Genomic DNA, 21,826 nt, shown 5'->3' with positions numbered 1-21,826 from the left:
TGTTGGCCTGTGGGGAGGGCAGCTACGGCCGCCTGGGCCAGGGCAACTCTGACGACCTGCACGTCCTCACTGTCATCTCAGCTCTTCAAGGTGCTGCTGGGATTACATTTATATCACTAGAAAAACGGTGTTAAAAATGGCTGTGCTGACATTTGACCTGGGTAGAAGTAAAATGACTGATGTAAAGATCTACTAATGTAAAAAGTAGATAATGATAATATACATAAGGGATAATGTACGGAGGAATCACCCTGAAGGGGTTTATTTTGCGATAATAACCACTGTACTGTACATTATCTTGCTTATTACATAGCTACCAGTTACTACAAAAAGCTATGGTAATTTTATTTCTGCCACCGGGTGTCGCCAATGAGCTAAATTCACCGTTAAATATCTACTCGGAGTAATTACTGTTACTTAAAGAAATAGATCTTGTTACACATGATTTTTTACCATGCAAAAAGGACAAGAGGCCAGATCGTTCAATATGTGATATTGCATATTTTTATACACTTTTTGTCAATGTTTACTAAGCTACTATTATTATGATTACATTTGGTAAACTTAACGTTCCCTCCACGTGCTTACAAATATTTGATGCAGATGCAGTTTACAATGCAACGTTACAGAGAGCCTGCGAAAATTGTACTCTGCAATGGAATTTAATTGAAAATGTCGCCCAGAACAATAAAAGTAAAATTACAAACTTCACACACATAAAAACTATAAAACACTCAAAGACATACAAGTACAGTACTACCCACACGTCTACTCAATAACAGTCGCGAGAATAACGTGACTGAAACTAGTTGCCCCACTCTGTCCCTCAGGTTTCGTGGTGACCCAGCTGGTGACGTCCTGCGGCAGTGACGGTCACTCCATGGCGCTGACGGAGAGCGGCGAGGTGTTCAGCTGGGGGGACGGAGACTACGGCAAGCTGGGCCACGGCAACAGTGACCGCCAGCGCCGGCCCAGGCAGATCGAGGCCCTGCAAGGAGAGGAGGTGGTGCAGGTTAGTCCAGGCAGATCGAGGCCCTGCAAGGAGAGGAGGTGGTGCAGGTTAGTCCGTCTCAAGAGGACACCACCGGGGATACAGTAAACGAACGCCTTAAACGAGGATTGATTTGTTTTGCAAAAGGAATGATGGCCATTATCACGGTAACACTTTATTTGGATAGTCCGTCTACACAGTATTTGCTACATTTCAACAGCTTATTAGTTGACGTTCAACAATGAAACTGTTTTAACAGATGTTCAACAGGTTATCTATAGAGCATGTGTGACAATTCACACTCGGTGCAGGTGTTTGGAACGGGAAGCAAACCAAATCTGTTTTATTGAAGCTCGACTAATGAGTTCCTAACATCTACAGACAAAGCGAAACAGTTGAATTGTTGAATGTCAACGAATAAGCTGTAGAAATGGTACAAATACTCTGTAGACTCTCTGTTACCATGATCACATATTACTTTTTGATGTTTCTAAAAGTATACCGTTATTAGATTGATAATGTGGTAAAATGTTCGGCATGAGAAAGCAACGCTCAGATGCCAGTTACTACTCTTTTCTTCCCTTCTTATGGACTTTGCTTTGCTCTTTTTGCCCTCTAGATGTCCTGCGGGTTCAAACACTCGGCGGTAGTGACGGCCGACGGGAAGCTTTTCACCTTTGGTAACGGTGATTATGGCAGACTGGGCCTGGGAAACACCTCCAACAAGAAGCTACCAGAGAAGGTCACCGCTCTGGAGGGCTACCAGGTCGGACAGGTAGGACAGCAAACGTTTTCTATATCTCACAGGTGGGAAAGGCAATACATCTGTTTCCAACCATTGGTGTGGTGTTGACATGGAGCGGGCATTAGTTGATTTGTCTTGTACGTCTTGCTGAGATTCTCTGATACGAGCACCAATTGTGTTTTCATAGACCAGCGTGGAGGATGAAACATAGATTTTTCATGTCTTTGTTTTGACAGCTAGGTAGTTGGTGGTTGATTGATGACTGCCCAGGGCTTCGTTGACTTATATTTCCTCCTCAGGTGGCTTGTGGTTTGAACCACACCCTTGTGGTGTCTGCTGATGGGATGATGGTGTGGGCTTTTGGAGATGGCGACTATGGAAAACTGGGACTTGGCAACTCCACAGCCAAGTCCTCACCTCAGGTATAAACTGTGGGCACTGGGAGGCCCTGCTGCTGTATTTGTGGAGTCAAGATGAACATGTTGTTCACCTGTTAAACCTGTTATATATACTGTTTATATATATGAGCTTGTTTTTTTGCATGCATTTAATGTAGCTTTTAAAATGTGAATTTCCCAGAAGGTGGACGTGCTGTGTGGAATCGGCATGAAGAAGGTGGCTTGTGGAACGCAGTTCTCTGTGGCTCTAACAAAAGATGGCAATGTGTTTACATTCGGCCAAGGTACACTATGGTTACACTAAGTTCACATAAAGTGCATCCTGTTTGACCTAGCAACTAAATATTAATTAATTAATCTTCTTCTCTATATTAGAAAGTCCAAGTTGTCTGTGTGCATGTCTGTGTATCTTCAATGCACGCCCACACCCCAGGTCGAATTGGGCTGAAAACGTGCATGGCGGTGCGTTGATGATCTGGGGAAGGTCACGGGCAGGTCGTAAAGTCCTGGAGCCACCTGGAAAGTCCTGGACACCACCGTCATTCCCAGCCAAGCAAAAGGCGCAGTTGTATTGCTTTGTCCCTATTTCACCCGGGCAACTCTGGGTAGTACACTGCTAGTATAATAATAAAGAATGGGGACATTCAGAATCATATAGGATTAAATGTTTTCATATTCAAAGACTGATGCAATTATCAGTTCTACAAAACTGCCGGGAGAGTGTCACCCAGACACGCACTAAACAGGAGCATGTTTAGTGCTAGCACTTCTTTTAAGGTTCATTCCTGTTTTCTTGACGCATCAATAAAGAAAAGATTCCCCTCCCCTGTCCACAGACCGCCTGATTGGCTTGCCGGAGGGGCGGGCCCGGAACCACAACCGTCCCCAGCAGGTGCCAGCTCTGTCCGGGATCCTAATCCAGGATATTGCCGTTGGGGCTGAACACACCCTGGTGCTCTCCTCCACCGGAGACGTCTACACCTGGGGCAGTAACTCAGAGGGACAGGTAACACTATGCGCGCGCACACACACACACACACACACACACACACACACACACACACACACTCTGAACCCCCTGCAGGGTTGTCAGTCAGCCCTCATGGCAGCATAAGCAAATTATCAATGGCAACATCAGAAAGAGAAAATGGCGTCTATAACCACCTTTAGAACTACTACATCTCTAACTTCTTTAGAACGGGAATGGGGTTGGAGTCGATCAATCGGATACGTTTTGTAGGTGTTTTAGGTCCAAACGACATTTTGGCTAAACTCTATAAACAGATTAACTGCATATTAGCTCGCGGAAAAACACTATTTTCTCAGCAACCGTCCAACGGATTTTAAAACGGACTTCACTTTTGAAAATGGCATGACTTGTCCATGCTAACTACATGACGTTTTGTGAGAGCGTTAGTTATGTGAATATCCCGAATATCCACAATTACGTGCCGCTGGTGATTTGCCATGTAGCAAGCTGACAAACACAGACGAGGTAACATGTAAACACTGCAGGAATAAAGTCATGGCAAAAGGTGCTACACTCTACTACTTCTTGTGGTCAATAACGTAACTGCACTGGAGTCGCTTTCATTCATGGGCTCTCATGTTCCACTTGGGAGCCGCTGCCTGGCTGCTGAGTAGTGTGACACCTAGTGGTAAAATTCTGTATACCGGTTTGGTGTGTTTTTTGGTATAATAATATCAAACGGGTGTGATTTTTTAAAAACCGGCCCAACTTTATTTCTTATGCTCCTTTGACCTTCAAAAGGCTTTTTGAGGCAGTTTTTGGCCCTCTTTGCATTGACTGACTTAAAATGATAATTTCACTGTGACTTAGTTGATTTCTTGTCAGTGTGGACACAGCTGGATGAATTGTAACTGTTTGTTGTGTAGCTGGGCCTGGGCCACACCAACCATGTGAGAGAAGCCACCCTGGTGACAGCTCTGCAGGGCAAGAACATCCACCAGATCTCCGCCGGACGCTGCCACAGTGCCGCATGGACCGCTCCCTCCGTACCGCCCAGAGCACCAGGTTAGAGACACACTGCTCTGTACCGCCCAGAGCACCAGGTTAGAGACACACCGCTCTGTACCGCCCAGAGCACCAGGTTAGAGACACACCGCTCTGTACCGCCCAGAGCACCAGGTTAGAGACACACCCCTCTGTACCGCCCAGAGCACCAGGTTAGAGAGACACCCCTCTGTACCGCCCAGAGCACCAGGTTAGAGACACATCCCTCTGTACCGCCCAGAGCACCAGGTATAGAGACACACCCCTCTGTACCGGCCACAGCACCAGGTTAGAGACACACCCCTCTGTACCGCCCAGAGCACCAGGTTAGAGAGACACCCCTCTGTACCGCCCAGAGCACCAGGTATAGACACACCCCTCTGTACCGCCCAGAGCACCAGGTTAGAGACACACCCCTCTGTACCGCCCAGAGCACCAGGTTATTGACACACCCCTCTGTACCGCCCACAGCACCAGGTTAGAGACACACCACTCTGTACCGCCCAGAGCACCAGGTTAGAGACACACCCCTCTGTACCCCCCACAGCACCAGGTTAGAGACACACCCCTCTGTACCGCCCAGAGCACCAGGTTAGAGACACACCCCTCTGTACCGCCCACAGCACCAGGTTAGAGACACACCCCTCTGTACCGCCCAGAGCACCAGGTTAGAGACACACCCCTCTGTATCGCCCAGAGCACCAGGTTAGAGACACACCCCTCTGTACCGCCCAGAGCACCAGGTTAGAGACACACCCCTCTGTACCGCCCAGAGCACCAGGTTAGAGACACACCCCTCTGTACCGCCCACAGCAGCAGGTTAGAGACACACCCCTCTGTACCGCCCAGAGCACCAGGTTAGAGACACACCCCTCTGTACCGCCCAGAGCACCAGGTTAGAGACACACCCCTCTGTACCGCCCAGAGCACCAGGTTAGAGACACACCCCTCTGTACCGCCCAGAGCACCAGGTTAGAGACACACACCAACTTGTCTTAACATGCAGGGCACAGACAACGCCCTTTGCCATGCTACCACTGTCTAATGGGTAGATACTTGATCCTGGGCTCAGGTTTCCTATGGTGTTGCCAGGACATGTAGTCAACACCAAAGCAAGGCACAGCACATTGTTGTGCGATGAGGGGTCGCCATTGTTTAATGAACAAAAGCTGGGGAATTTCATGTATTGTGAATGGCAAAGAGCAACCCGTGCTTTTTTAGGGCCAGTTGCCATTGCAGCGATTAATTATATGTTTATTATCCTTCTGATGCTCAAACAGTTAGTGGGGGGGAAGACTCCAAAATGGCACTTTGAATGGCTGCCAAATAACACAACAACAATAACACTTCTTCAAGAGAGGAACTCCTCAACATTAGACACACAGTATAGATGAGAGACCCGTTTTGTGTTGTTACCCTGGGCGGTCTGGTGTCGTCTCTCCTCGGCGTCGGTTGATGGGCCAGCCAGCGCGAGCAGGAGTGCCTTCCTCTCAGCACAGCTCTCCAAGACCCTGACAGCACAGTCAGTTATGCTGTTAGGTTCCCAGAGACGGTTCCCATGAAAAGATTATCAGGCACATTGCACGTACAAGGACAATTATGGACCACACATCATCCACACACACACGCACACATGCACACACCCCACCCCACCCAAGCCCAGACCCATACCCCCGCCTTGTTATGCCACTGCCCCCCCCCCCCTTTTTTCAAACCCAGCCGTCAGTATTGGAGTAGTTATAATATTGAAGTATGCCTTGTTACTCATTCAAAACAGTAATAATGTCTATGTTCCATGTTGCAAATCTGAGTATATTTAGAAACCATTACTGCCGGCTGCACATGTATGTATGTATTGTATTGTATGTAGGTATGTCCACGTATGTCCTGTTTGTTTTGGGGACTACGGATGGAAATTAGCCTCGTGCCATGTGCAACGTGTTCGAGCCTCGTGCTCGAGTCTCGTGCTAAATCCGGCAATTTTTACACTCTGATTATGTTCTTTGTGTCCATTAATTTTGCACTGTCCCGTCTAAATAAACAAATAAACTGTAAACTGGGTTCTGATCCACAACACGAAGGGTGGCTGCCAAGCAGTGGGCAAACTCTGAGGTTTTCCCACGAGTACGCGGAAGTAACCCTGAAAGCTGTAATTTCTCTAATGGCCACTTGAGGCAGGTCGTTCCCATTCACCCCCATGTTAAAATGCCCCACTTTGTAACAATGATTAAGCATCTTTACAGACTGGACCGAAAACATGGTTTTGGTCTGTATAGCTAATTTCACCTTTTCATAACAACTGTAGGTGGGTCATTTCTCCTATAACTCGCCTGTTTGGAGTAACATAGACAATATAAAAGAGGGTGATTGACATGTCGCCTGTCCAGTGATCACGCAGCTTGCCGATCACGGACCAATAGCAGGCAGAGCTGCGACTCTGGGAAAACCCCCATCTCACGTGAGCTGTGCAAGGACTCCAAGATGGCGACAGACAACACTTTGCTGCAAAACAAAATAAAATAGTACCGGTAGATGTGTTTGTCCATATTATTTAGGTCAGTGCTGCCGAGGCAACCTGACGAGACGGCTACGAACGTACATGTACACGTACAAACTGACAAACATCTACGGGGTTTGGTTCACCGTTACAGTACACGCAGTCAATAGTTCATTATTAGGCCTTTGTCTTCGGTTTTGGGTCCAATTCTGATTGGCGTTCTACATGGCGTCCGCACCAAACAATCCAACACGCTTCACAATCATCCTCGCACTTCCCGCATCCTGGGGAAATGACATCTGAGTGCTAGGCAGGCCCGCCCTCAAGTCAGGCCTCAGCCAATCATCCGCTCAAACATATGACAACCATGGCACCTAACGAATCAAACCGTGACATTGGCCAATAATGCAATTTCTGGTTCTGGATTTTATCCTTACGTCATTATTCTTTCTCTCTTCCATGTTTTTCTTCCCCTTCCCCTCAATCTCTATGCACCTCTGCTCCCTTCTTCTTTCTGATTGTCTGCTCCTCAGGTTCGTCCGTGCCTCTCCAGCTGGGTCTGCCTGTGGCGGTGCCTCCGCAGTACAGCGGTCTGAGGGAGGTGAGCATGGAGGCGGTGAGGGCCCGCCTGCGCCTTCTCTACCACTTCTCTGACCTCATGTACTCGTCGTGGAGACTGCTCAACCTCAGCCCCAACAACCAGGTAGGCAAAGAAGCTGCACGCACGCATGGACGTACACACACACACACACACACACGCATGCATGCGCACACACATACACACAAACACACACACATGCATGCACACACGCACACACACACACACACACACACATGCATGCACACACACACACACATGCATGCACACACATACACACACACGCATGCATGCACGCACACACGCACACACACACACACGCACACATGCATGCACACACATACACACACACGCATGCATGCACACACACGCACGCACACACACACACACACACAAGTTAAATCTCGTCCACACACACATCTCGTGTGCGCACATCCCGTGCTCAAACTCACATAGTTACTTATTCACCTTATTCACCTTATTCACCACGCCCACTTTTTCTCTCTTCCGTGTTAGACGCAATTGTATTTGTTCTTCCGGTTCAGCACTAGTTGGCGGCCAATTTCGAAACGAAATGTCACTATATGAATGAGGTTTGGCAACATTCAGAAGCTACACTGCGGCCAACTTCAGTTGGCCAGTTATGTTCATAGCGTTACTGCTGCGAGGAGCCGATGGCTGTACCCGATCGGCGTTTAACGTTAGTTACAAAAGTACATTGACAGTGTTTTCTCACTGCCAGGCAGTAGCCTACTGTGGGGGTTGACAGCCGCTCACACAGCCAGCGCTCCTCGCTGCTCGTTAAAAATGTGCAAATAGGCGTTATTCTGATAAACTCGTCACATGAATGTTACGTTCTCATCCGACAAAATATTAAAACTTTATAACAGTTTGTTTTTTTTGCTTGAAAACAGCTTTTTGGCAAGTCTAAAAATGACTACAGTAGGCGAAATCTACTTCCGTGTCTAAAACGGAAGGACGATTACAAAATGACGTCATGCAGAAGCGTCCTTATGTGCAAAGAATAAGCTGAATAGAAGCAGCTGCACCTCTTAAAAATATATGCTGGCCTCTGCCTTCAACTATATACCGGGAAGTACCGGGATTCTTGCTGACCTCATGTCTGCCGTTGTACTGAGAAGATCAGGCTGTCCATAGTTACCCGCCATCTGATACTGGTCTGATTTTGAGGGAAATTGGAGGAATGATGCTTCTTCTGCACTGTGCGTTAAAAAAATGACAGCGGTTGGTCATTATGGGGCGCTATAATTAAAGGACAAAAGTTTTAACTCATCTTGCCCGATATCTCAGAGGCACACTGGTCTGGATCAAACTTGGAGACATGATGCATTTGACACCTGTGTTCTGGCATTTACAAAAATGACACTTTGCCTGATGGGGGCGGTATAATAAAAGGTCAAAAATGTAAAAGTTTGAAAGGCGTAACTGCTACACCAGTCCAACTTTGATGGAACTTGGAGGGACGATTGTTTAATGATCAGCCCAAGCGGTATCTTTTTTTAATCATTTGTGGGAGCAACATGTTTACTTGTTTTACTTGACTGATTTAATGGTGGTAAATACAATTCTCATTTTGCAGAGCTGCACCTCCCATTACAACGCTGGTACTTGGGGGATTGTCCAGGGCCAGCTGAGGCCCCTGCTGGCCCCCAGGGTCTACACTCTGCCCATGGTGCGCTCCATAGGAAAGACCATGGTGCAGGGCAAGAACTATGGCCCCCAGATCACTGTCAAACGAATCTCCACACGGTTAGTGCTGCACCGAACTGTGTGTGTGTGTGTGTGTGTGTGTGTGTGTGTGTGTGTGTGTGTGTGTGTGTGTAACCTCCCATTCCCACAGTGCACATGCAGACCAGGTTGAACAAAGGTCACATACCAGCAGTGGGAGTGGAGTTACCTCACAGGGTACAGTCAGCTGATCACAATAGTGTCAGGTGTATCAGCAGGTGTGAACACACCTGCTGATACACGTGCTGATAGAACAGTAAACAGTGGTTATGAACAAAAACATAGAACAACAACAAGTCTCTCCTACATACAAAATGGCATACAGAATTAGATGTATTATGTATTTATGTGGCACACAAACTAGGCTTTTGAAATGGCATTCAAAACTGTGACTCCTTACGTTTTAATGTACAATTCTCTCCTTTCACCTCCTTTCTCCTCGGACACCCAACTCCCTGCAGGGGGCGGAAGTGTAAGCCCATCTTTGTGCAGATCGCCCGTCAGGTTGTGAAGCTGAACGCCTCGGACCTGCGGCTGCCCTCCCGGGCCTGGAAGGTCAAGCTGGTGGGGGAGGGCGCCGACGACGCAGGGGGGGTCTTTGACGACACCATCACCGAGATGTGCCAGGTGTGGACAAATCTGCCACATAGTGAACATGACCGTTATTTCCCCCCGAGTAGCAGATCAACCAAACCGCTATTCCAAAACCACTCTGTCACTGGAACATGTTCCCGTGTATTTAGATGCTGTGGTGTTTCCTCTTGAATGGCTCAAATGAAACTTGAGAGCCACATCCAAAAGTCTATTTGATCAGAATGAACGAGTTTTGTCTGCTCTTAACGTAGACTGCTATTCAAATATTTGGTTTGTTCCAGCCAAATGTTAATCATTAATAAATACTTTTGTGCTAAAAGGGTGTGACTTTCTGTTTCGTCTAAACGTGCAGCTAGCACCTGTCAATGTCACACTCGTCGACTTAAACCATGTTAAAATTGTGCTACTTTTGACAGATTGTAAACGGATGCGATGTTATTTATCTTTCCAAACCTGCTGCGGCATGTCAATACAACAACTGCTATGACAGCGTCTAACCAGAACTAAGGTGCAGAAAAGTTACATTTACACAGAGATGTTAATTCAGCTTTTTTGGTCTGCTGTAAATGTTGTAAATAGCATATTTTCATAGCATTATAATTCAGTGTGGCAAATGTAAAACAAAATGTTCATGAGACTCTTGAACAACCCTGCAAAATGCCGCTTTCTGGCACATTCCTATTCACCGTATGTAGCCCCGCCCACTTGACCCAGTTGTGTTATGACTTCCTATTCAAAACGCCGTCTGTTTTACCAGGTCAAACCTAGTCTGACTCACTGGCTGCAATTTCACATTGAGTAGCAGATGATGCTAGAGGCCGATAATACAAGGAACACAATATAAGTACTGTGCTGTCACAGGAAGTGTAAACACAATAGGAAGTAATTGGCTGACCCCCGCGTTGGAAGATATAAATCAATTTCTCCCTTTATTATTACCAATGTGTCTTGGTCAAAGTCAGACTTGCTTTTCTACAAATCATGTCTGTCCTTTATTGCGCAGTATCTCATTAATAAAAGCTGTATTATTGTGAAAATAATAAGTTTAGAATGTTCACCATATCTGTGAATCTTTACATACATTGTCTCTTATGCAAATGAATGGATTTGACAACCATTACGTTTTAAACGGTACTTCATGTCCGTATGTAATAAGCCATAATTGATGTTTGTTTTTGCTGACATTACTGCGGTCCATTGAAAGCAGCTGATCCACGAGCGAGCCAGAGAGCTGAGATCACGTTCAAATAAACCGATCATTAAATGTGTCATTGGCACAAATGCGTCATGAGGCTGGACACAATCTGTACTTATTATTCTGAACAAGCCACGAATCCACTGGATGCCTTATGATACTAATGATGATGACATATTTCCATGTGTTTGTAGGAGTTGGAGACGGGAGTGGTTGACCTGCTCATCCCCTCTCCCAACGCCACAGCAGAGGTTGGCTACAACAGAGACAGGTGAGGAAGAACTCGGGAGCATCTGTGCCTGGTCTGATTGAGAAAATACAGTATTGATTATCAATCAATCAATCTTATATTGATATACTGTAGCGGCAAATCAGGTAGAAGACCAGGCTCTTTATTTTTAGACCCAACAATTGATACAATTTCTCACATGCACTGGCGATTTTACTGCGAGATCATGTAACAATTAAAACAATTTCCCAACAAGAGCAGCACTTGGCGACGGCGGCAAGGAAAAAGACCCCTTTAACGGGGAAGAAACCTTGAGCAGACCCTGGCTCTTCATGAAGAAACCTTGAGCAGACCCTGGCTCTTCGTGGGGGTTCCTCTGCCATGAGCTGTTGGGTTGAGAGAGAGAGAGAGAGAGATGATGGTCCATCTTAAACGTTATTTTACGCTGATTTTGTGATAGATTTACGCTGATAGATTTGTGATCGTCTCATGCGGTTAAAACCATGACAGACTACACAGGATCACACTTAGGCCATTTACACCTGGCACTAACATGCATTTTCTGTGATCAGATTGCAATCAGATATAGTGCTTGACCACATTAGCCTGATTTCATTTACACCTGGCATTAGCATGGGTGTCCTCCCAATCGGCCTACAATTGCTGTATGCAGATTGAGAGGACACATTGGATTTACACTTGTGTTCAATGTGGTCACAATGCGTCCCTGACCACCTCCGGAGGTGGTTTGGCCGATCAGATCGCAATCCGTCTTAAATGTGTCTTGGGGGCGTTTACACCTGTGCTTTCAAGTGGTCAAGCACAATCTGATTGCAATGCGATCACAGACAAACGCATGTACGGGGGGGTACGGTGGCTCAGTGGTAGAGCTGTCGCCTCACAGTTAGAAGGTCCTGAGTTCGATTCTCGCCTGGGACACTGTGAGCGCTGTGGTTGTGTTCCCCCCCATATCTTCAGTGCCTACTGCCCAGGTGGGTTATCTCGTCGTAAGGGCCTTTCTCTCTGTGTGGAGTTTGCATGTTCTCCCCGTACCCCCCAGGGGGTTCCTCCGTATATACTGTAACCCCCCCACTAAAAACATGCAGAAGATCAGATCGTCATCGTCATCCGACCAGTGACGACAACATCCGAAGTTGGTCCCCGTGCGCTGTACGAGAAAGCGACCACTGCTCCTGGCCTGCCCCTCGGAGGAAAGGACATGCCTGGATGGGTTAAATGCAGAGGACACTTTTCACCGGCCACCGTCAGCATGAGTGTGTTGTGGCCGCATGCATGTATTGTGGTGTTCGTGTGACAATAAAAGATGGGCTTGTCCGTTACGAGAGAGTTTTTATGTTAGTGCCAGGTGTAAATGGCCTCACTGTTCCTGCCTTCATCAGTCAGTTACGCATCCTTTAATTTATTACCAGCCGCAACAGTGTCAGCTGGTATTGTTTTCACCTTGTGTGTGTGCGCCTGTGCGTGTGTGTGTGTGTGTGTGTGCGCGTGCGCCTATGCGTGTGTGTGTGTGTGTGTGTGTGTGTGTGTGTGTGTTTGTCAATGCAAAATGTGATCCTGGAGATACAGTACCTATTGTAACGGGAACTGCCACAGAACCTGTTTTGAGTACTTTGCCAGGTGTTTATATTATGTCTACACTATCTTGTGGGCACATCTTTTTAAGGCGATAGTGTCAAAATGCAGCAGTCACCAAACTTTACAGCTGTGTAGTTGACATCAAAATGAAGACCGAGTTCAATGAATTTGAAAAAGTAATGTCTTTCTTCATTTCCAAACATTTGGAGAAGGCCATAAATCATCGATTTACCACATCGTTTCCTCTCAGTATGAGAATTTTGGCCGATAACCGATATTAACAATGCCGTTATTTTGCTCATCGGACCGATACATTACAAGATTACTAACATTGCCGATATATGCATCCCTAGATTTCTTTTATATAACGTGAGGGGGAAGAACTCCGAAAAGTGGTCAGTTAACTAACAATAAATAAATGTCACATTCAAGTCAGTTTTTTTAACATCTTTATTGACAATATTACAAATGTACACGGAAAGCAGAAATAAAGACAAAACAAACACACAAATAAGGACGCCATAATACATAACAATGACAACAGCCAGGGGAGGGGGGGGGGATTTCTAAATAAATACATTAAAGTCAAGCTTTTTACTTTTGATGTAAAGCAGTTGAACGTTTCTCTCCTTCCTCCCTCTACTGTAGGTTCCTCCTGAATCCCTCAGCATGCATGGACGAGCACCTGCTCCAGTTCAAGTTTCTGGGCATCCTGATGGGCGTGGCCATCCGCACCAAGAAGCCCCTGGACCTGCACCTGGCGCCCCTGGTGTGGAAACAGCTGTGCTGCATCCCCTTGCTGCTGGAGGACCTGGAGGAGGTGGACCTCCTCTACGTGCAGACGCTCAACAGCATTCTTCACATTGAAGACAGCGGCATCACCGAGGACAACTTCCATGAGGTGGGTAACAGGATGGGGAAGGGGGTGATGGATAGGGCTGGGTACCAGTACCCTTAAAGTGATACCAATACCAATAGAGTCATTGATTTGATAGCTTCCACCCCCCCCCCCCGTTTAGAGGGCATCTCGGCACGCTGAACTGCCAACTCCGTCACATACACTGCTCTGCTCTGCTTCACCACCACAGGCTGTATGGGTGGTACCTGCGGAGGTAGTGGGCCAATCACGTGTCAGATTAAACCGAAGAATGCTTACGGTGATTGGCTACGAGCAAAGCCATATTTATAGCCAATTTGACTAGATCTGTCTACAAAAATGGATCCAATTCAGGTATCGTTTGACTGGAGAAGTTTCAATACTACTTGGTACTGGGTTATTTCGGTCAATACCTTATGGGTGTCAGGTACCGATAGTCAGCCCTAGTGATGGAGATGCTTTCTTCGGGCGATTTCTTCAGTTTCACAGTCGTCGTCGTTTTACAGGACTTGGTTTCATGAAGGGGAGAGAGGGGGAAGGGTGTAGCAGAATTCAGCCTAAATATCTTCTCGTACAATTTAAAAAAAATATATATCAAGGATACATAACACAATAAAGTTCAAGAGCTTATTTTTGGTCCAATGATACGGAGGCATTTTTTAACATGGGTGTGAAGGGGATACATTAAATGTCAACGAGTAAAACATGTCTTGTGCTATAAAGCAGGACTTTGGCACTCAGTGTGGTTTACAAGCCATATGTTTGAGATGAGAGGGGATGTAAATATGCCGTGGAATTTAGGGGGATGTTAAAGCGGAGCAGCCTTGGACGGTGTGAGTGTGAATGAGTGTGAATGTAGGAACCTGGTTTGGTTGTCTGGTGCTGAATTCAGGTTTGAAGTTGTCAAAGCCAAATGTTTGGTTGAATTAGGCCCGTTCCACCTCCACAGGGCTCAGCAGTAAATAGCAGTTCCACAGAACCAACGCCCTCCTCTATCCTCTGTTGGCACCGAGCAGACCCACACTGCGTTCGACAGTACCTATACTTAGGCTTAAAGTCCCTGGAAACCAAAATCCACAAAAACGTTATATGTTATTTAGGGTCTTATGTTAGTAATTGTGTCCCTCAGAAATTATTATACATTACTTTCAACCCAAAGCCTTAAAATCGACACTTTTCTACAAGATTGTACAAGGTACTTCCTCATTGAAGAGAGCAGTGCGCGAGGTGCTAAAATGCAGGAGCTTATGACGTCATAAGCTCTATATAACCTTTGTACACGCGCGCAACCCGCCCTACTCCTTTTGTCCGTTCTTTGCCCCCTCAGCGCTTGCTCAGTGTCTGTGTGTCTCTCTCCCACTATGTGTGCCGAGCGCTATGCTTCTCGCTCTCTCTCTCTCTCTCTCTGGACTAGTGAGAGAGAGAGAGAGAGAGAGAGAGAGAACGAACGAACACAGCACACAGAGTGGGAGGGAGACAGAAGCGCTGTGCACTCAAGTGGCAGAGCAGAGATCTCTTCCTCTCAGTACACTATGCGCGCCACGCGGAGCAACACACGCACACACACACACACACACAGACACAGTAGCGCTGTGCAGTCGCAGCAAGTCTCTCTCTCTCCCTCTCCGAGCAACGAACACACACACACACGTGTGCACTCTATCTCTCTTTCTCCGTTTCCCTCCCCCCCTCTGCCTCGTGCTCTCTCTCTCGGAGACCTGCTGCAGACGGGACACGCCCACACAGTCCGCGGGAGAAAATACACTCTAAAAACTAATTGATTCTCATGAGTTTTGCCATGACTGTCAAACCTAAATTTATATACTTTGCGACGTTCATCATCGTTCAAATTTGGCTGGTGGCTTATTAACATAGGGTCCTGTGATGTGATGAACTCAAAATGCTAAATAATAAAGAAATATTTCTGGTTTCCAGGGACTTTAAGCTCGGAGCTCCAGTATAGACCTTATTCGATTGACGTCACTCACGTACAGGCACGCCCACTGCCGCCATGTTGTTGACATAGCGCAGCAGCTTTAAGTGACAGCCTATGTAAGAGCAGCGTTTATAGTAAGCTAGTCGCCGTTAGCGTTACCTGTATCGTTCCAATTGTGTTCGGATGGTGACCTGCGTTAGGCATGGCTGTAGTAATGACAGCAATAAAGTCCCCGTGGTTTGTTTCTATCTCTACCGTCCACGGACGTGAAGGGAGCGAGACGGAGGATACGTCAGCAGCACAGGAGAGGTGTGATAGTTAGGAGAGACAGGTGAAACTTTCTGACAGCTCCTCACAGCAAAGTCTGTTCACCTCGTTTTTTCTTTTGTTTATTATTACAGGCATTAACGGCAGCATACAAACAACAACTCTGGGGTTTTTATTGCTGTCATCACTATCGCTATTTTGTAATGGAACAGAAACGACAATAAGGCCGTTACTATAGTTGTCAGCTGCAGGACGGTATGTCAACAATATGGCGCTGTCCGGGGTTAGCGAATAAGGTCTATTACAATCAAGAATTTTCAAAGTCAACATTAACAGTCTCGACAACTAACGGCTCCCAGGATGACTGACAATGATTTTGACAGAATGAGTAGCATGTTTAGCTCTCCTGGGCCATGTGAGCGCTTGACTCATCAGAGTCACACACCTCCCGCTAAAAGACTCATCAGAGTCACATGACTCCCGCTAAAGACTCATCAGAGTCACATGACTCCCGCTAAAGACTCATCAGTGACACATGACTCCCACTAAAGACTCATCAGAGTCACATGACTCCCGCTAAAGACTCATCAGAGTCACATGACTCCCGCTAAAAGACTCATCAGAGTCACATGACTCCCGCTAAAGACTCATCAGAGACACATGGCTCCCGCTAAAGACTCATCAGAGTCACATGACTCCCGCTAAAGACTCATCAGAGTCACATGACTCCCGCTAAAGACTCATCAGAGACACATGGCTCCCGCTAAAGACTCATCAGAGTCACATGACTCCCGCTAAAAGACTCATCAGAGTCACATGACTCCCACTAAAGACTCATCAGAGTCATATGACTCCCGCTAAAGACTCATCAGAGTCACATGACTCCCGCTAAAAGACTCATCAGAGTCACATGACTCCCACTAAAGACTCATCAGTGTCACATGACTCCCGCTAAGACTCATCAGAGTCGCATGACTCCCGCTAAAGACTCATCAGAGTCACATGACTCCCACTAAAGACTCATCAGAGTCACATGACTCCCGCTAAAGACTCATCAGAGTCACATGACTCCCGCTAAAGACTCATCAGAGTCACATGCCTCCCGCTAAAGACTCATCAGTCACACGCCTCCCTCTAAAAGACTCATCAGAGTCACATCATCTGTGGCTCTGGCCGTTACTGATAGCAGCGCTCAAACACAGACCACACACACCCCTCCCCCTCCCGCCGTGCACAGAGGGAAGCCAGCGCGTCCCGGAGCCCCTCTTCTGTCCAAACATCCTCACACAGCCCCTGCACTGTAAAGCCCCGGGCGCGCTGGCCGGAATGCCAGGGCCGCTGTTGATGCAGCATATCCTGCCTGGCAGAGACCTGGCGCCGCTCCCGGGCCTCGCAGAGGAGGGATGGGGGCTGGGAAGCCGAGCCACAACACTGCCTTGGCCAGCTCTCCCACCCGGGGTGGGGGGGGGGGGGGTGATCTGCTGCTTTGGCGTGAAAGGAGGGAGTGTGGGAGGAGGTAGAGAGACAGAAAGAGAGTCTCCTTGTCTGCGTTTCAGCTGGCGTGTTTTTGTTGTTTTGTTGTTTTAGAAAATGGCAGATGTGAATTCAGTCTGGCACAGCTGACAGATGTGTTGTGAATTCAGTCTGCCACAGCTGACAGATGTGTTGACATGTGAATTCAGTCTGCCACAGCTGACAGATGTGTTGACATGTGAATTCAGTCTGCCACAGCTGACACATGTGTTGAGATGTGAATTCAGTCTGCCACAGCTGACAGATGTGTTGACATGTGAATTCAGTCTGCCACAGCTGACACGTGTTGACATGTGAATTCAGTCTGGCACAGCTGACAGATGTGTTGACATGTGAATTCAGTCTGGCACTAGCCTGGGTAAACCCAGCCTCCACGTGACCTCTATGTGCTATCAGTCTTCGTGACAGATAGCACAGAGGTCATGTGGAGGCTGGGTTTACCCAGGCTAGTCTGGCACAGCTGACAGATGTGTTGACGTCTGAATTCAGTCTGCCACAGCTGACAGATGTCAATTCAGTCTGGCACAGCTGACATGTACAGTATTGACATGTGAATTCAGCCTGGCACAGTTCGTGATTCGGTTCGATATGACAAAGTGTTTTCATGGTTCAGTCTGGTTACATTTTTGATTTCAATTTACGACAATGTTTTTTTAACACCTTCCGTCTTTTTCGTCTCAGTTTTAGTTTACCATGATATCCTGTAGAAGACTTGCACTGTTCAGCAGTGAAAGATTTGTTGGGTTGCAATGCGTATTGAACCCAAAGCCTCGTACCTAAACAGATCGGTACGAATACGCATATATTGTTACACCGCTAATGTCCGCTAACCATTGTTACAGTAAGTTGACAAATCCTTGTGATAATTACTTATTTTTGGTCACCAGTATCTCAATGTTGTATTGATTGATTTTGTGTGTGTGTGTGTGTGTGTGTGTGTGTGTGTGTGTGTGTGTGTGTGTGTGTGTGTCTGTGTGTGTCTTCAGATGATTCCTCTGGATTCCTTCGTTGGGCAGAGTGCAGACGGCAAGATGGTACCCATCATCCCAGGAGGAAACAGTATCCCTCTCACTTTTTCCAACAGGAAGGAATATGTGGACAGAGCTATTGAGTACAGGCTGCATGAAATCGATCGACAAGTAAGACTTTTCTCCTCTAGACTCAGTCTGTTTGATGGGTTTTCAGAATAACTCTACTCTTGTGCAAAGAGTGTCTCAAGGTGACTTTATTTTTCTTTTGAAAGCAGTATGGATTATAAATTACACAAAGACCTGCATCAGTGGTTGATTTTGATGGGCAGTTAAAGTCCCTGGAAACCAAAATCCACAAAAACGTTCTATGTTATTTAGGGTCTAATGTTAGTAATTGTGTGCCTCCGAAATTATTATACATTACTTTCAACCCAAAGCCTTAAAATCGACACTTTTCTACAAGCTTCTACAAGATACTTCCTCATTGAAGAGAGCAGTGCGCGAGGTGCTAAAATGCAGGAGCTTATGACGTCATAAGCTCTATATAACCTTTGTACACGCGCGCAACCCGCCCTACTGTGTGTGTGTGTGCGTGTGTGTGAGTAACCTCGCGTCACCAGGCTGTGTCGAGCGCTATGCTGTTCTCTCTCTCTCTCTCTCTCTCTCTCTCTCTCTCTCTCTCACTAGTCCCGAGAGAGAGAGAGAGAAAGAGAGAGAGAGAGAGAAGCCACAGCACACAGAGTGGGAGACAGACACTCAGCGAGCGCTGTGGGGGCAAAGAACGGACAGAGATCTCTTCCTCTCAGAGCCGCGGAGCAACGCGCGAACACACACACACACACACACTCACCCACCCAATCTCTCTTAAATTCTCTCTCTCTCCTTCTCTCCCTCTCTCCGAGAGAGAGAGAGACAGAGAGAAATTTCCCTGCTGCAGACGGGACACGCCCACACAGTCCGCGGGAGAAAATACACTCTAAAAAATAATTGATTCTCATGAGTTTTGACATGACTGTCAAACCTAAATTTATATACTTTGCGACGTTCATCATCTTTCAAATTTGGCTGGTGGCTTATTAACATAGGGTCCTGTGATGTGATGAACTCAAAATGCTAAATAATAAAGAAATATTTCTGGTTTCCAGGGACTTTAAGCTTAACACGTTCACTGCCATTGACGAGTTATCTCGGCTTACAGAATCCAACGGTTCACTGCCAAAGACGAGTTATCTCGGCTTAAAATTTTTTTTTTTTTTTTTGACGGTGGGACGTGGATCAATGCTCCCCACGTCTCCTATAAAAATATTGGAGTCAGCGAACGTGTACAACCCATTCCACGGACCCACTAAGTGGCGACAGTGCTCTCCACACTAGGAAAAGCAGAGCCAAAACTGTAGGGTAACGCGCGAGGAAACCATTCTCTACTGTAAAATGGATTGGCGAAAACGCTTTCACTTTCGCGCATTATCGCGCTGGGAGCTGGCGGTGGGGGATTCCAAAAATAGACTGGGTGGAAAACACACTTTGAAACACGCAGCATAAAGCCTAGAATCGCACAAAGCTTCATCAAAGCTCTCAAACCCAAGAAACAAGTGAGCCCTATCCACACTCGCTGCCAGGGAGGGAGGCTGCTCAAACTCGCAGCAGCAGAACACTCGCTTGTGACAAACGCAGGCTGAAAGCCACCAGACACGCCCACGGAGGGAGGAGTTTGAAGGAGAGGGCGTTCAGAACTATATTGTTTAGATGTCTGATCTCTCACTGATGCCAAAAATAAATGGTTAAAGTGACTGTTCTGCCTGTTTGATTGAATTTCACAAAACTGCGATTATCTCAGCTTTCACTCTCAGACGCTGAAACCATGCTGTACTCAACGGCTAATATCTACATAACTACTAACTTTACAAACTAACTCTTTTAGACAGAGAAAGCACACATTCTATTAGTACTTTTGTGAACTTTGTGTTCACAAAGTCCAAGCAGAAAATAATCCTCGGCTCTTGTAAAATGAGCCAGAATCCTCAAAAAAACCCTCTGGCAGAACCTACCTACAGTAAAAAAAAAAAGGCTGGCAGTGAATGTGTTAATTTATACTTATTATAAAGTGTCGCTCAGCACATGGTCGCAGACGAAAAAGAAAGTGTCGCTCATGGTGTTGCATTTATACTTCAGAGGAAGTTCGCCTCAGTTCAACGGTCACGTGACACTCGAACGCTATAAGCAGCTGCAGACAGCCAAAGAGAGGGAACGAAATGCACAGTGAAACCACCTCGGAGGCAAGATGTAACGTACTTGGCTGCAGCCGCATATAAACGACACACAACCACACAACTCACCTCCTCTCTCTCTGGGAACAACAAGGAAGTCAAGCGCGTGCCGTCTATATAGCCAATCAGACTTGCGCGATACTATGACGTAGTCAGCGACACTAGACACTTCACCAGGTAGCAGACACTGCTCGCAGACACTTGAAAGTGTCGACTCAAGTCCTCATTTCTGTCGGCGACCGTTTCAAAAGTGTTGGCAGACGAAGCATAAATTGGGCTTAAGCGTTCCATTTCAGGGTGTCCACGGGGTCTTGAACCTGTAAAAGTATTAAATCAATTTATGGAAAATTAAGGCCTTTAAAAAGTCTTAAAAAGTCTTACTCGCCATTTGACGAGGTATTACATTTTGTAGCTGATTGTGTTAAATTGGGCACATAATTGTCTCATATCGATCGCAGGCCCCTGAATTGGATCAAAATCGTATCGCGGCAGACATATCCTATTGTTGCCCAAAATTCTATATAATATCATATCGTGAAGAAACTTGTGATTCACGCCCCTATCGCTGATGTGACGAAAGTGCTGTTGTGATCTTAAAATATATTGAAAAGGTCTTGAAAAGGGTCTTAAAAGGTGTTGAATTTAACTTCAGGATATACTCTGCATTTATGTTCCTGTAATAAAATTCAGCTGTATATAATTTCTTGAGTAAATGTTTTTCAAGGTTTTCAAGTCAGGTGAAAAGAAGCGGCTAGGCGAGGAAGCATGTGCTAGTCTACAACTCTCCCCAGATGGGCAGAGGGAGGCGGAGCAACGACCGGGACGTGTATTGACGATAACCATACAATTTTGCAACAGTACAGACTGAGGAATCTTTGCATGAGTCATAATGAGTGAGATAGGAATGGTGAACAGTAGAGAATAAGCAACTCTGTAGTCTGGTGTTAGGAGGGTGTATTGAGTCTGTAGTCTGGTGTTTGGGAGGGTGTATTGAGTCTGTAGTCTGGTGTTTGGGAGGGTGTATTGAGTCTGTAGTCTGGTGTTAGGGAGGGTGTATTGAGTCTGTAGTCTGGTGTTTGGTGTTTGGGAGGGTGTATTGAGGCTCGCAACTAGACAGTGTGAGTTCAGAAGTGATGCAGAAAGGTGATCTAATCATACATTGTGTGACTATCAACACAAGATTACACACATTTCACAGCTCTCATATTACAAGGTAACTAACCAGCCTAACCAGATCCTCTCACTGTGCCTGGCCGGCAGACAGCAGCAGCAGCAGCAGCACCGCAAGTTGCCAAACAATGACTGAAATCCAATAGTGCTCTTCAGTTCCATATATTCCTCTCACATTCAGTTTCGATTGCAGCGATAA

At 46.5% G+C, this 21,826-nt stretch overlaps 1 protein-coding gene across 1 annotated transcript in view; it reads left to right on the top strand.

Moving 5' to 3' along the window:
- herc1 (HECT and RLD domain containing E3 ubiquitin protein ligase family member 1) overlaps nt 1–21,826 on the top strand; it is a 96,846-nt gene that overhangs the window by 71,875 nt on the left and 3,145 nt on the right. Inside the window, exons 65-77 of the mRNA XM_083653036.1 lie at nt 1–90; nt 831–1,012; nt 1,611–1,766; nt 2,036–2,158; nt 2,316–2,418; nt 2,971–3,140; nt 4,031–4,169; nt 7,179–7,348; nt 8,844–9,013; nt 9,454–9,619; nt 10,976–11,052; nt 13,255–13,507; nt 18,206–18,358. The exon at nt 1–90 is cut by the window's left edge and continues 49 nt beyond it. Of these exons, the coding sequence (XP_083509162.1) occupies nt 1–90; nt 831–1,012; nt 1,611–1,766; nt 2,036–2,158; nt 2,316–2,418; nt 2,971–3,140; nt 4,031–4,169; nt 7,179–7,348; nt 8,844–9,013; nt 9,454–9,619; nt 10,976–11,052; nt 13,255–13,507; nt 18,206–18,358 (1,952 nt within the window). The remainder of the gene's footprint in view (nt 91–830; nt 1,013–1,610; nt 1,767–2,035; nt 2,159–2,315; nt 2,419–2,970; nt 3,141–4,030; nt 4,170–7,178; nt 7,349–8,843; nt 9,014–9,453; nt 9,620–10,975; nt 11,053–13,254; nt 13,508–18,205; nt 18,359–21,826) is intronic.

This window comes from Poromitra crassiceps (assembly GCF_964638095.1).
Source record: "Poromitra crassiceps genome assembly, chromosome: 16".
Classification (NCBI taxonomy): domain Eukaryota; kingdom Metazoa; phylum Chordata; class Actinopteri; order Beryciformes; family Melamphaidae; genus Poromitra; species Poromitra crassiceps.
The sequence above is the reverse complement of the archived record's forward strand: the minus strand, read 5'-3'. Positions and strand labels throughout refer to the sequence as shown.